Source organism: Capricornis sumatraensis, chromosome 10 (assembly GCF_032405125.1).
Source record: "Capricornis sumatraensis isolate serow.1 chromosome 10, serow.2, whole genome shotgun sequence".
Lineage (NCBI taxonomy): Eukaryota > Metazoa > Chordata > Mammalia > Artiodactyla > Bovidae > Capricornis > Capricornis sumatraensis.
This window is the reverse complement of record NC_091078.1, coordinates 4,306,728-4,322,475: the sequence shown is the minus strand read 5'-3', so window position 1 is coordinate 4,322,475 and position 15,748 is coordinate 4,306,728. Positions and strand designations below refer to the sequence as shown.

General features: G+C 44.5%; 1 protein-coding gene and 1 pseudogene across 1 annotated transcript; both read right to left on the bottom strand.

Annotated features, from left to right (window-relative positions):
- Window positions 1–403: 403 nt before the first annotated feature.
- On the bottom strand, window positions 404–1,004 carry LOC138087495 (large ribosomal subunit protein uL22-like). Its single transcript, XM_068982667.1, has one exon. The coding sequence runs from the start codon at window positions 957–959 to the stop codon at window positions 405–407; it is 555 nt and encodes a 184-aa protein (XP_068838768.1). The 5' UTR covers window positions 960–1,004; the 3' UTR covers window position 404.
- A 13,667-nt stretch (window positions 1,005–14,671) lies between these two features.
- LOC138087289 (uncharacterized) overlaps window positions 14,672–15,748 on the bottom strand; it is a 48,380-nt pseudogene continuing 47,303 nt past the window's right edge.

Here is a 15,748-nt window from a genome sequence, read left to right as displayed (position 1 = left end):
AGCTGTTCATCAAGTAGTTCTGGATGAGTATGGCCAGAGGCTGTATGCAAGCACCTCTCTGGTGACCCAGTGTGAGGACTCTACTTCTGCTGCTGGGCCCTGGGTTTGATCCCTGGTCAGGGAACTAGGATACCTCAAGCCCCACAGTGCAGCGAGATTTAAAAAAAAAGGGTTGTATGCAGTTGTCTAAAGTCTGGGAAACATTAGTTCTGTGTGGATACAGCACAGTGTTGTTTTCTGAAATCTGGGAAACACAGACCTATCCTTGTATATATACTCACACAAACTATACAGACCCACATTGTGTTTTACTTAATTGGAATCATACTATGCATACTGTTCTGAGATTTGCTTTCTTTCTTTCTTTTTTTTTTACTTTTATTTGCATTTATTTTTTGCGGCATTTATTCCCGGGCCATAAGTTTTTGTTTCTTCAGTTTCTTCTGGGATATCTTTTTCTTCTGTGCAACCTCCTCTTCTGGTTTAGGAACAATCTGTTCTTTTTCAGTAAGGATCATCTCAATGTGGCAGGGAGAGCTCATGTAGGGGTTGATCCGACCGTGAGCTCTGTAAGTCCTGCGTCGCATCTTGGGGGCTTTGTTCACTTGGATGTGCTCAATGACCAGAGAATCTACACCTAAGCCCTTAAGTTCAGCATTACTCTCTGCATTTTTGAGCATGTGTAGTAAAAATTCAGCACTCTTTTTGGGCCATCGACCCTGAGTCCAGCCCCGCTGTTTGGCCTGTGCACACCTGCCAACTCCACCGTTGTAGCCGCGGAACGGCACACGCTGCTGCTTTAACGTGACGTCCTTCAGATACTTGGTGGCTTTTCGGATATGCATACCCTTTATGGCCTGGGCGGTTTCACGAGTGTTCTTAAAGTGTACACGAAGGTTTGAACCTCTTGATTTGCATGATTCTGTGGGGTTTTCTGGGTCAAGTGAATAGCGCACCATTTTTAGGAGTCACCTCAGGCCGCTTACCGGAAAAGGAAGAGCGGTGGCTCATGGGAGAATTCTGCTTTCTTTTTAAAACAATGTATTTTTTAAAACTATGAACTTCACCAATGCGATCCTACTTAATCTCTATAAAATACATTTTAAAGGTTATCCGACTAATAATGAGAAACCTGTATGCAGGTCAGGAGGCAACAGTTAGAACTGGACATGGAACAACAGACTGGTTCCAAAGGAAAAGGAGTACGTCAAGGCTGTATATTGTCACCCTGCTTATTTAACTTCTATGCAGAGTACATCATGAGAAACGCTGGGCTGGAGGAAGCATAAGCTGGAATCAAGATTGCCTGGAGAAATATCAATAACCTCAGATATGCAGATGACACCACCCTTATGGCAGAAAGTGAAGAACTAAAGAGCCTCTTGATGAAAGTGAAAGAGGAGAGTGAAAAAGTTGGCTTAAAGCTCCACATTCAGAAAACTAAGATGATCATGGCATCTGGTCCCATCACTTCATGGCAAATAGATGGGGAAACAGTGGAAACAGTGTCAGACTTTATTTTTCTGGGCTCCAAAAATCACTGTAGATGGTGATTGCAACCATGCAATTAAAAGACATTTACTCCTTGGAAGGAAAGTTATGACTAACCTAAACAGCATATTAAAAAGGAGAAACATTACTTTGTCAACAAAGGTCTATCTATTAAAGGCTATGGTTTTTCCAGTAGTCATGTATGGATGTGAGAGTTGGATCATAAAGAAAGCTGAGCGCTGAAGAGTTGATGCTTTTGAACTGTGGTGTTGGAGAAGATTCTTGAGAGTCCCTTGGACTGCAAGGAGATCCAACCAGTCCATCCTAAAGGTGATCAGTCCTGGGTGTTCATTGGAAGGACTGATGTTGAAGCTGAAACTCCAATACTTTGGCCACCTGATGTGAAGAGCTGACTCATTTGAAAAGACCCTGGTGCTGGGAAAGATTGAGGGCAGGAGGAGAAGGGGACAACAGAGGATGAGATGGTTGGATGGCATCACCGACTCAATGGACATGAGTTTGGGTGAACTCCTGGAGTTGGTAATGGACAGGGAGGCCTGGCGTGCTGCTGTTCATGGGGTCGCAAAGAGTCAGACACAACTGAGCAACTGAACTGAACTGACTAACAATGATCATGAGAACTCCATCTATAGTTAGGCATTAGAGTGGAGACATTAGGAACAGAAATACAAAAGGATGCCATCATTGTTATCATTTACTTGGGATCCATGTTCCTTTTTTCACGAACTAATTCTATTTTTTTTTTAAAACCCAAAACATCTTATTAAAATTCTTAAAGGACATGCCTTATAGTATAGGGAACTATATTCAATATCTTGTAATAACCTATAATGGAAAAGAATCTGAAAAAGAATATATATACATAAAACTGGATCACTTTGTTGTATACCTGAAACACTGAAATTCAACTATACTTCAGTTAAAATTTTTTTAATGTTTAAAAAAAAAAGGAAAAATTCTTAACAGACTACCTTTCCATATGCAAGTCAGTTATTCCCTGACCCCTCCCTAATACCAAGTCTATCAATGCATAAAAATAGGTATAAAAAGACCATTTCAAAATCCTTTTTAGATCAAGGGAGAAGTCAGCTAATAGAGGTTTTATCTTTTTATTTCTATCAAAGCACTTGGGAATGCTAGAGGGTCCCAGCATTTGTGGAAGGAAGTTGGTACAAGGTGTTCGACAGGTTCCTGAGAGAGAAGACAGACTGCAGGTACTGAGGGTGAGTCCACCTCTCATGGAGTTGTCATGACACAGGCCCCTAAAACTCTTCTCCTGTGCTTGTGACTTTCTGGTGAGCTGTAGGGTAGGGAGGCAATAGTGAAAAGTAGCTTCGGGTTTTTTGGAGTCATCCTTAGAAAAAATATAAAATTTCAAACACAAAATAAACTACAGAGTATTCATTTAGAATGAGAAGAAAGAATCAAATGCCTGGAATCAAGGCTCTCTAGGTCTCTTTCTTCTGAAATCTCTTAGGCAACTGATCAGAAAAGCTTACATAAGAATGCTCCCTAATAACACCCTGACTTCCCTTCTCAACCTAGAACATTTTAAGCAACTCTCAGCATAAACAGGGGCCTTTGATGGCGAGGGACCCTGAAGCTTAAGCTTTACTAGGTTCTGAGTAAAGTTACTCTGGACCCAGACCAATAGAATGAAAGACATAGCCATTTGTGGATCCCGACTCCCTGGCTCATTCTCTAAGTTAGGAATTGGCAACTTTGCCCAGGACCCAGTTCTGTCTGCAGAACCAGGATCAAGACATGCCTCAGAGTTGGTTTGCCCAGGACCCAGTTCTGTCTGCAGAACCAGGATCAAGACATGCCTCAGAGTTGGAAAAGCAAATCAGATTACTTAGTGAGGCAAGGCTTGAAATGGGCCCTGACTCTGTAGCTCACTCTCCTAATAGGTGGTTACCTTTCTCCACCTTCTAGTTGAATTATCTCTATCTTTTAAGTCCAGGTTTAATGTGACAGTCACCGAGACAGTAAGGAAACTGCCGGATGATGTGGAAGTTCAGGAAGAAGGACCAGGGTGCTGTAGAAGAAGCCCCAGGCAGTGGCTCAGGTCCCTTTTGAGTTGCTTGGAATGATTGAAATAACCAAAATCATCTCTTTGTTTATAGATTAATGATTAGAATTAATTATTAGTCACTTTAGAGAAAACTAAAGAAGCTTTTTTTGCATGCACCTTCTATGTGCCAAGCTCAGTTTACTTTGTGAATCTTTTCTCATTAAGCCTTAACCACCCTACCAGGTTGAGAAGCCAAAAGTCTGATAGGTTAAATACTTTCCCCAAAAGTATAGCTAGAATTGTGTTTTCTCTAACAGGCACTCAATGTGAAGTCCCGTCAGTTAAACAATTTCAAAGTTGCTCTCTTTGATGGAAAAACTATAGTTTCCCCAAAGTACTGGGAGGAGACAGAGAGTCGATTTCAGATCCACAAGCATTCCTGGAGCCTCTACCTTGAGACGGGCCTCATGCTATGTAGGTAAATTTTGTGATTCAGGGGCAAATGAGGTACAATGCCTGCCCTAACAGAGCTCATGGTCTGCTGGAAGGAACAGACTAGTTGCTGCGTAATTTCACTGCCATGTGGCAATACATGATTCTCCAACTTCTCTGCAAAGAAGATTTAAAAGCAGAGGGCAATGAGCACATGTCTTCGAGGAACCCTCTGCCATCGCGAAATTTCTTACAGAATCTAATATCGTATCTTAACAGTATATACATCCCCTTTGTTTTACTTGTTATTAGATAAAACTGATGCTCTGGAGAAGATGCCTTATACCATCCTGTACTCCATGCTCAATGCTAGGTACCCTGTTTTGAGAAGCAGGATGCAAGGTAAACAATTAGGATAGAAACAAGCTTGGAGTGCCATGGGACTTCTTGGGAAAGCCACTTACTCAGCTTGGGATTGGGTAGCAAAGGCTTTCTAGAGGAGGAAATTCCTGAGCTAAGGCTGGAGCAAAGAACTGGAACCCAGCCCAAGCTGAAGCAGAACTCATATACTAATTACTGAACTGTACTGGGCAGTATTTGAAGTAAGGCTCGTTAAGAGTTTTACAGTTTGTTTTCCTTCCCCTTCAATAGAAACACCAATGGACCAATCACCTTCTAGAAGGAAAAGGAAAGGTAAGTAAAAATAATTGAGTGTTGATTTTATGCCAACAGTTTTCCAAATGCTCTTGGTTAATTCTCATACCTGCCTCATTAAATCGATATTATTTATCCTCATTTTATAGGCGAAGAAACTGGGATTCAGGGTTGACAAACTCTGCCCAAGGTCAAAAATTAGGAAGTTCAGCCAGAATTCTGACTCCAAAGTTGGTGTTCTTATCTTGTTGCTTAGCTTGTTTCTGAAATGTCTCTCTACTGGGCGGGTGCAGTAGTAGTCAGGAAAACAGTGAATTGGCTTCAAGTTTCAAGGACAAAAGGAAAGAAAAAGCGGAGGCTTTCCATGCACTGCTTTGGTCATGGAAAGCTATGGAAAGGGACTTTTAGAATACTACTCTGGCTGGCATCACAGCACCCTGCCTCAGATCTGGCTTGCCAGATCTGCTGGATATGGACTTGGAGAAGTAAGGGTTCATGGGACATCCTTTGGGAGTGTCCACTGAGGTCTGCTTATGCAGTTTATAATTTGCTGTAAACAGCTGGCTGTTCCTAATTAAACCTGTATGATCATGCCTGAACTTTTAGGAAACAAGGAATTATTTTTTTATGGTTCTCTTTTCAATGGTAAAACTGGAGCCCTCTTCAGCTCCATAGGCCTCCTTAACCTGTTGGGCCTTGATTCTGAGACTCTGAAGTATAGTCTAGAAATATGTATAACCTGGCAAAATGCCCAACAAATGCCTGGGTGAGAGGATTGCTAGTGATCATGAGCCATCTCTTCCTGAGGGATGTTTTGTAATTCTATTTATCAGGGCTCTAGGGCATCCTAAACGCAAGTTCTCTGATGCTTTTCATGCTAGAAGAGAAGGGAATACAGATCTCTTAACTAAAAACTGCTGGCTGAGTTTAATTTTTAAAGAAACAGTTGTTCAAAATGACTACTTCCTCTCTTAAGGCAGGGGTTGGATAAAACTACTTTGAAACTGGTGATAAATGAATGGGTTTAAGGATCTTAAATGTGATTTTTACTAATTAAGAAAGGAATAAAACCCCCCAAACACATATAAATAGGAAGAAGGAAAAAGTAATCATAGTCCCTCTACCTGGAGATACCACAGACACTATCTGCATTTTCGTCAATTTTCTACCATTAAGAAATATACATGGGGACTTCCCTGGTGGTCCAGCAGCTAATACTTCATGCTGCCAGTGCAGGGGGCCTGGGTTCAATCCCTGGCCAATGAACTAGATCCCACATGGCACCACTAAGACCCAGTCCAGTCAAATAAAATAAATAAATGATTTAAAAAAGAAATATATATATATATTTTGAATTGTGGTGAGAACACTTATTGTGTGTGTGTGTGTGTTAGTTGCTCAGTAGTGTCTGACTCTTTGCAGCCCCATAGACTGTGGGCTGTCAGGCTCCTTTGTCCATGGAATTTTCCAGGCAAGAATACTGGAGTGGGTAGTTATTTGCTTCTCCAGGGGATCTTCCCAGACCTTATGTAACTTTATACCAAGTGAACAGCAGCCCCCCATTTCTGGTGCTCCACATGCTCAGAGAAACTTCTCGAGTAACAGACTACAGAAATGATCCTGAAAGTAGCCTTTGTACCATTTGTTTTCAATGGTGAGCACAGAAACATCGATTCCGGGTTCAGATACTACTCACGAGGCCTGAGAGGACCAGGCCACAGTTTACAGTGACACTGTCCAATAGAACTTTGTGTGAAAATGGCTATCGTCTATGTCTTCCCTCTTCCAATATAGCAACCACTAACCTCATGTGGCTACTGAGCACTTATTGAGCCTTTTAACTAATTTAAAATGTACACAGTCACACTTAGCAAATGGCTGTTGTATACTGGACCGTTCAGGTTTATCCAGAGGATTTGTAATGAGTCACTTGCTGATCTCAAAGTGAATGGTGGGCAGGGATTGAAAATTGGTACTAAACATTGCTGCCTCTGTCATTTCAAATAATAACAGAACTCAGAATATTTCTCAACAATGAGAAATGCCACTCTAAGAAAAAGTACAGAGATGAGCTCACAATTAGTCTCAGAAAAGGAAGTCAGTCATTAGCTACCGTCTGACATCCCAGCAATTAACCAGTCTTGGGAGAAGAGCAGGTATCTCCAGAGAAGTGCCAAATAAATAGGAGATAAGAGACTATAAAAATGAGAAGCCACTTGGTCTTTCATCACAGGATAATCCAATGCATGTGAATTAATGGCGAAAGGCTCAATAACAGCTTTTGTGAGGAAATAGGAGCAGTGTACAGGATATCCTTTTTCCGCACTAAAGCACCCAATTCTTTCAATTTTATATACAGCGGAAGCAATTAATTGTACTAAAAAGAAACCCACAGCTGGCTTTTCCTGATGGCCCCACAAGCAACAAGGACTATTGTTCAGCTTCCGGGATAAACGTAAAGTCATTCTACTGCACGGTTGAGATTTTTCTAATTGTTTAGTTTGACTTTTCCAAGGATAAAAATACGTCCATTCTCCTTGTCATCACACATTTTCAGAATAAGCAGCTGTCCAAAACTTAATTTTTTATTTGTAATGTAATCCAAATACTACATTACATTGACTGGATGCTAGTATTTCTTTTAAACTTTATGTGACTGAATCATAAGTTATTCATGTTTGTTTTATATGTTTATATGCAGTTGAACTGTACTGTCTCTGCTCTTGTGGTTAACTTTCACAGTGTGGTTATTCGAGGATCGTGCATAACAAACAAATAAGTTATATGTCAAAAACCCAGAAACTTAATATTTCAAACTACTGGACCATATGGTGGTGTTTTGCATTAAAACACACTGTGTTTCATCAATGCTTAGATGCACACTTTTTGACATTTTATCACTTCTAAAATTAGGATGTCTTACAGTTAATGATATGTCATAATTGGCAGTTTTTTTTCCTAGTTGTACATAAAATAATGCTGCTTATAATCGTTATCTTATTTTGATGAAATATGGTACATATGTAAATTTTGATTGGCATGATGTGTTATTCCATGTATAACAACAGAATAATTTTTGTGTTGAGCATTTGCACTGATGAAAATGAAATCAAAATGAAAATTTTAATTAATTACACATCCTATATGGGATTCTAATTGATTTAATTCTGACAAATACACATCTTGCCACTTTCATTTCCCCCAAATGCCCTGAAAGGTATATAATGTTATATAGTAAAATATAATGTATCTATGAGATATATACGGAGAAGGCAATGGCAACCCACTCCAGTACTCTTGCCTGGAAAATTCCATGGAGGGAGGAGCCTGGTAGGCTGAGGTCCACGGGGTCGCTAAGAGTCGGACAGGACTGAGCGGCTTCACTTTCACTTTTCACTTTCATGCATTGGAGAAGGAAGTGGCAACCCACTCCAGTGTTCTTGCCTGGAGAATCCCAGGGACGGGGGAACCTGGTGGGCTGCTGTCTATGGGGTCGCACAGAGTCGGACACGACTGAAGTGACTTAGCAGCAGCAGCAGCAGCAGCAGCAGCAGCAGCAGCAGCATGAGATATATAATGTTGTGTAGAGGTATATATAATGTTAATAGTAAAAAACAGTTGGTTCTTTAAGCAAGCCAGGGGCTTGGCTCCCGGCATGCAATTGGAATGGCTCTTTCATGGTGTTCCGTGGGGCCCGGAGCCGGTTGTGTACTGCGCCACTCTCGGGAGCATCTTTCACAAAAAGCAGGATGGCACCTCTTGGAATCCTGCAATGTAGCGGCCCGAGGCGCTCCGTGCAGTGACTACAGCAATTGTGCTAGCAACAGGGGCAGGAGAGGGTAGAAGGGAAGAAGGGACAGGAGTACTGTCTTTGACCCTGAGGGACAGAGCAGCACAGCAGGCGCATTGAGAAGTGTGTGACACCGCCCCCTCCCCGCCCCGCAATTGCCTCTTGGAAACAGGGACAAGAATCTTAACTATTACAATGGGATCCGCCTGCCAAGCAGGAGACATGGGTTCTGTCCCTGGGTCGGGAAGATCCCCTGGAGAAGGGAAATGGCACCCCACTCCAGTATCCTTGCCTGGGAAATCCCATGGACAGAGGAGCCTGGTGGGCTACAGTCCATGGAGCTGCAAAGAGTCGGACACGACTGAGCAGCACTGGTAGGTTCCAGCCTGAGACTACTATTTTGATACCTTGTGTATTCCATCTCTTCTATGTTGTCCTCCCCCAGCCTGGGAGGCTAGAAAACCCCTATTCGTATGTAAGTGAATAAAACTATGAAATAATATTTTGGAGAAAGACACAGGAATAGCTAAAGTGTCCAAAAAAAGTCAGTGATGTAGACCACAGAGAGAAAAGCCTAAGGGGTTTAGGGTGGAGCCTTCAAAGATGAGTTCCTACAGGAGGTGGTATGTGGGCACGGGAGGCAGGAGAATGGCAGGAAAAGGAGAAATGAGTGTGGCTCATTCTGTGGGGCGTGGAGACACCACTCTAGCAGAATACTTTCATACAGTAGTGGTGCTCAGATTGTGATGCGTGTGGCGTCTCATTAAGCAAAACCTGGAAAAACTGAGCAAGATCAGTTGAAAGACGGAATGACCAACTAGTGTAGCTGGTATAATTCAGGCATACAATGAGGAAGACAGATGTTAAAGTGGGTAACAAACCAAATGTAAAACCTACATTTTAAAAGAAACAGTGACAGCTGTTGATTACTGATTCGATAATTGATTTTATTTCCCCATGAGAGAATGGAGGAAGTTCTTTTTTTAAAGAGCATTGCTGCTGCTGCTAAGTCACTTCAGTCGTGTCCGACTCTGTGTGACTCCATAGATGGCAGCCCACCAGGCTCCCCCATCTCTGGGGTTCTCCAGGCAAGAACGCTGGAGTGGGTTGCCATTTCTTTCTCCAAGGCCTGAAAGTGAAAAGTCAAAGTGAAGTCGCTCAGTCGTGTCTGACTCTTAGCAACCCCATGGACTGCAGCCCACCAGGCTCCTCTGTCCATGGGATTTTCCAGGCAGGAGTACTGGAGTGGGGTGCCATTGCCTTCTCCGTTTAAAAAGCACACAGAACTCCAAAACTTAAGCATTATTTGTTGAAGAGATGTTAAATTTAAAGCCAGTGATAGGGAGTTCCCTGCTAGTCTAGTGGTTAGGATTCTGGGCTTTTACTACCACAGTCCCAGGTTTGATCTCTGGTTGGAGATTTTGGAAGCCATGCAGCATGGCCAAAAAAAAAAAAAGTTATAGTCAGTGATACTTCTGTGCTGTCATTACAGGATTTCTTAGACTCTCATTCTATCAAGGTAAGTGCTTTACAATTAAGCCTCAAAAATACTAAAAACAAAACCCAAAAAGTCAACCCTGCTTTTGTTAATAAAAATATAAGAAATGAGTGAGGGCTATCTATCAGTAGAGAACAAAATGAGTTAGCAACTGTCTTAAGGACAATAAATCTTGACTTGGAAAGAAACATCAAGTAAAGAATTATGTGCACAACCTACTTTTATGAGATTTTAAGCTTTTAGGGGAAGGAATGTACTGGGCATTATAGTACATTTATTTATTCAGTGAATATTGAACACATACTCGTATGCCTGGCAGCAGGCTAGATCCTAAGGATATGATGGAGTGAGAAAAAAACAGTTCTTATCCTCTAGAGCTTTCTATCTAGCACAGGGTTAGGTACCCCAAAATGTGTGGTAGATAAACTAATATGTCTATACACACTGGAGGTACCACACTGCACCTATATATTTAGATAACCATGTCGAGCACGTACAGTTGATATAGTATGGCTGTTAATAACACAGCATTCCTGATCCAAAATTATTATCTCCCCAGTTATGTCAGCTTGAATCTTTATCATGACACCTTGTCTTTCTTTGAATGGTCATTCACAAGGTAACCATACTCAGCTCCAGATGCTAGGGTTTCTGGACTACTAGTGCCAACAAAATCCTTGAGTAGAATCAGTGTTTAGGAGTGGTAAATAGAACTGGATATGGTTTATACATGTACATATTAACAATATATATAAATATATATATGTATGCAGATACAAGTATATACATATATATATGTATGCAAGCACCTAGTACATTTTATTTTTTAACCAGGCAAAAACAAAAGCAACTATATACATATATATATACTAATATATATTCCGGGAGTTGGTGATGGACAGGGAGGCCTGGCGTGAGTTGGACACGACTGAGCGACTGAACTGAACTGAACTTATGTATATCTGGTCAAAACATAAAGTGTAATTGGTTATAAACCCACTGCTCTCAGGACAGAGAAAGGCAGCAAGGTGAATTGGTACAGGATAGGGAAGGACAGATTGACGGTGGGCTGAGTGGAGCTGGGGTGGGGAGGCCCCGGGTCCAGGTGTTGGGTGGGAGGACCTCAGGCCCTCTAGGCAGTACCTGCTAGCTGGAGAACCGTGAGCAAACAACAGGGGGTAGTCCAGGAGACAGCAAGCATCAGGATGTCCAACTTGAGGCAATGGGGGGAAGGAGGCCTGACAGATGGATAGAACATGGACAGGGAAATTCTAGAAAATAAAGCTGAAGGCAAACAAGTGTTACCACTAGGGGTATCAATCGGTACACAACAGAGTCTGTGTTGTAGGGCTGGGGCAGACTCCAGAGAGCAGAGTCCAGACCACAGGCAGAGAAAATCGAGTTCCACACAGGTTAAAAGGCCCGGGCTTCAGGAGCAAGAAAAGGGCTGTGAGTCAGTGCTTAGACGAGGGCCAAGGTTGGACATCTTGGTGTAAGTAGCAGAAGCAGCAGGTGGCTGAGTCCTGGGCTTGGGACTGGAGCTTTGAGAAGAGTCTTCCTGCCAGGAGAGGATTGTGGTCTACGGTAAAGGGTGTACTGACAGCAGGGAGAGGTCAGTTGAGACCGTGGACTAGGCAGGACCGAGTGGTGACTACTTTGTAGCAAGAGCTTCGCTGAACCATCGTTTAATCATAGGAAACAAGTCCTTTGAAAAAAAGAGAAATGAAAATAGAAGTGGGAAAAATCAAGTTATATACAAGTAAAAATAAAATGGGAAGTGAAATATTATACCAATACAAAGGAAAACACAAATTCAGATTTTTAAACTTTGTTTTGTGCACTCAATTATATATATATAACTATCTTTTCTCTTAAACACAGTTTCTGTTTTGGCTTGGTCCTTCTTAACCATGACGTTAACCAGGGTATTATTAACCAATAAAATGATGTAGTAGGGTCTATGCCGAATAATGTAGCTGTTTCCTCTACTCTTCATAGCACTCTTATCCATTTAATATTGGGTTTGAAAACAACTAAAGCATCACTCTGCCAAGGACATCCCTTCACTAGTCCCTCCTTACTGAATTCTAATTTATCTCCATATCCATGATGACTTAGGGCTGCCTTTGCCTCATAAAGTCTTTATAGCAGGGAAGTGACTTTGGATGGATTAACTTGGGTTAGTCTATCGCTCAGTCGTGTCTGACTCTTTGTGACCCCATGAACTGTAGCCTACCAGGCTCCTCCATCCATGGGATTTTCCAGGCAAGAATACTGGAGTGGGTTGCCATTTCCTTCTCCAAGAGATCTTTCCGATCCAGGGATTGAACCCAGGTCTCCCGCATTGTAGGCAGACGCTGTCCCATCTGAGCCACCAGGGAAGACCTAATTCAATTAATACCTTCCCTGAAAGCAGACATGTCCATTTCACTGAAGATGGTATAACCCATAGCTTCCCTGACTCGCCCTCACCTTTTCAACATAGTCTAAGCCACCCTCTAAAACTGGATACCAGGATTCCCTGGCAGCCTAGTGGTTAGGGCTCCACACTGCAAGGGGCCTAGATTCCATCTGTGGTCAGGGAACTAGGATCCTGCAAACTGCACAGTGCGGCTAAAAGAAAAGAGAAAATTAAATAAACGAACTGGATTTTGATGACAAGGTTCAGAAACGCTTAAAGGAAATTCTGTCTTTTATCTCATTCATTTAACAAATATTGAGCACTAGTTATGCACTAGGCTCTGCAGAAACAGTTGAGAACAAGATGGACAAGGTTTTTGCTCTCATGGAGTTTATATTCTAGTAGGTCAGAGAGACTCAGACCATAAACAAATAACTAAATGAAGTAATTTCATACAGTAAAAAGTGGTATAAAGAAAACGAAATTGGCTGTCTCGGGGTGTTAAGATAGGTGATCAGACCTATCTTGAGGACCTGAGAACTGTAGAAGAGGGGTGATTTTGCATTCCAAACTAATGCTGTGTGATTTGGGCATGCAACTACCACTCTTGAGGCTTATACCTCAAACAGACCATGCAGAGGAAAAAGATCCATTTCCAAAGCATTCTGTTAACCTACTTAGAGGAAAACTATCACAGTAGAGAATGTTGAATTTGCACCTTGAGGTGTTGCCTTTGAGTTTGGGGGCCAGACCATACGTGTTCAGATGTCTCTTTGGGCTTCCTGGCTGCTCTTGTTCATTTAAGTGGGCAGGAAAACCGGAGAAACAGGCTGGCATGCATACACATGCCAGGAACCAAAGAAAACACCATGTCCTGCTCAGTTGTCAGTACCTAGGTTGCCTGCTGTGATAAAGCTAAGGATTTCAGCCTGGGCACTCAGGTGGGCTCTGTCCAAGGAAAGCAAAAGATATTAAGTAAAATTCCTGAAAATTTGAAAAGGAGATCCTTTTCTCGAGAAGCAAAGCTATGATGACCTAAAATTTGATACTTCAGTTTTGCTGTAATTTCTACAGTGGCATATAACAGAACCTAGGCAACATGGATTTGTTCATTTTGAAATACTAAATTTCTAACCTGAGGTTGTCTATTTTATAGACTGATTCATATATCTGAAAATTGAACTAGGCTCTAGAGAGTACACACTCATCATAGTTTTTATCTGCCATGACACATTTCTCAGCTTACATCTATGAGTTCTTTAGCTAATCAGTCTGAATCTCCTCAAGCAAAAGGTCCACCCTATCCCTTGACATCAAAGCAGTGTCCTACGTAGTATACTTGAAAAAGTGACAAACTTTAGGTGATCCAGGGAAACTCATGTATGACATTCATCCTGCATAGCAAGATCCATGACTCGCAAACCTGAGACAGGTATAGAGTTCAGGAAAAAAAATTACAGAATAAGTAGAATTGAAAAAATAATTTGGAATTACAGAAGGTATCTGAGCCATTAAGGGCAGAGGTGGATAAAAGCAACCGGCGGGGAACAGAATGAAAGATGGACCGAAAAAAAAAAAAAGAAAAAAACAACTTTAAACAAGAATGGAAGGGATTTTAGCCATTAAACAAGAATACAAGGGAATACTCTTGAATCTAAACATCTCTTAAGGGAGAATGTGTGTGAAAACAAATATCAGGGCTTGGCACATTCTTTTCCTTGTCTCTTTTTTGTTTATAAAGGTAACTTAAAAAAAAAAGAGTATCTTTTGTAAAGAGATAATTTAATGCCATGCATTCGTTGAAAGACTTACCAAAGAGATCAAGGTCACATTTGGTTTTTAAAAAGAGACCAAGACTCTTCACACACAGGACACTGAATACTTGTAATGGCATTTTCCAAAGAATGGGGAGAGAAAAGGAGTGGCAACTATTTATGTTCTCCAAATGGAGGGAATCAGACTTGGAGGGTATCTGAGGTCACTAGAGCGAGCGACAGCAGAGACGGGAACAATATTTATAGTCCGCTGACTTCAGTTCTTTTGGGTTAACACCGCTGCTCAACTTATGCCTTTGGAATTCACGGGCTCCATCATAGGGCTCCCAGGCGGGCCAGGCCTCACAGCTCCTGGATCGACGCGAAAATGCTTCTTTCCCTTCAACTCCCCCCTACCTGCGCCTCTGTACGCTGGCAGAGAGCCCAGAGAGGCCGGGGAGCTATGGTAAATAATAGTTGGACTGTGGCTTTGTACGTTTCTTTGTCGCAACGACTACCACCGCGGTCGGGCAGTTCTCCGCCATGGCGTGTGAATTGTCAGCGATCAGGCTTACTCCGCAAGCGCTGACCTGCCCTCACGTGTCACGAGTTTTTGTTAGAGCTTTCGAGTTTGTCCGGGGAGGGGGCCACACAAGGAACCCCGGAGCACCGGCAGTGCGGGGGGCCGGTCCGCGCGCAGCCCGCAGCGGCGGGATCTGCGCCGCTGCCCCGCACTCAGTACTGTGCGGCGCGCGCACGGCGTCTCCTCCACCCGGCTTCCGGAGACTGGCCGGCCCCGCCGAGGCGGCGATGCGGCGTCTCGGTGAGGAGGGGCCGGCAGGGCCGCGCGGAGGAGAAGCCCCCCTCCCGACGGCAGCCCGGCGCCCCCTTGCCGGCGGCCAGCCCTCCTCCCCGGCAGCAGGGCGCCTAGCCCCAGAGACCCTTCGGGCCCTTCCGCCGCGCGCTCGGCTCTTTTCGCGTCCCCGGCCGGGCGGAGCGGGCGCCCTCCCGGGGCGCGAGCGTTGCGCCGAGTCTCGCGGAGGCCCGCCCCTCCCCCCACACCCCGCGCCCGCGCCGCCCCCCAGCCCTCCCTCCCGCGCGAGTGTCCGCAGCGGCGGCGGCGGCGGCGGCGGCTGCCGAGATTGGAATCCGCCTGCTGGCGCTCGGCGAAGGAGGAGCGAGGAGGGAGGAGGGCGAGGAGGGCGGGGAGGGCGGGCAGGAAGGCTCGGACTCCGGCGTGTCCGTCCGCGCGAGACGAGGATCGTACGGCCGCGCGAGGGGCGACCGGGCTGGGGCCGCTGCACGCCCCGGGCGGAGGCCGAGCCGGGCCCCCTGCCTCGCCCCCGCGCCCCGCCGCGCCCACCCCGCTCCGCGCCGAGAGCTGGAGGATGAGTTCCCCAGGGTTCGGGTGAGTTGGCTTGCCCGGAGAGTGCGAGTGCGCGTCGGCGGAGGCCGGCTGCGCCCGGGAGGCCGGCGCGGGCCGCAGGCGAAGTTTCGGGGGGAGCCAGGCGCGCGCGGGAGGCCCGAGCTGGGGGCCGCCAGGCCCGGCGGCCCCGTGGGGGTCTCTGCCGCCCAGGCTGTGACAGGCCGCGGCAGACTGGGCCCTGCCGCCCCGGGCCCAGCCCTGCGGGAGACCCGGGCCCCCGGCAGCCCCCTGCGACGTCCCCGCCTCCGGGCCCCTCTTTGTTCCCCA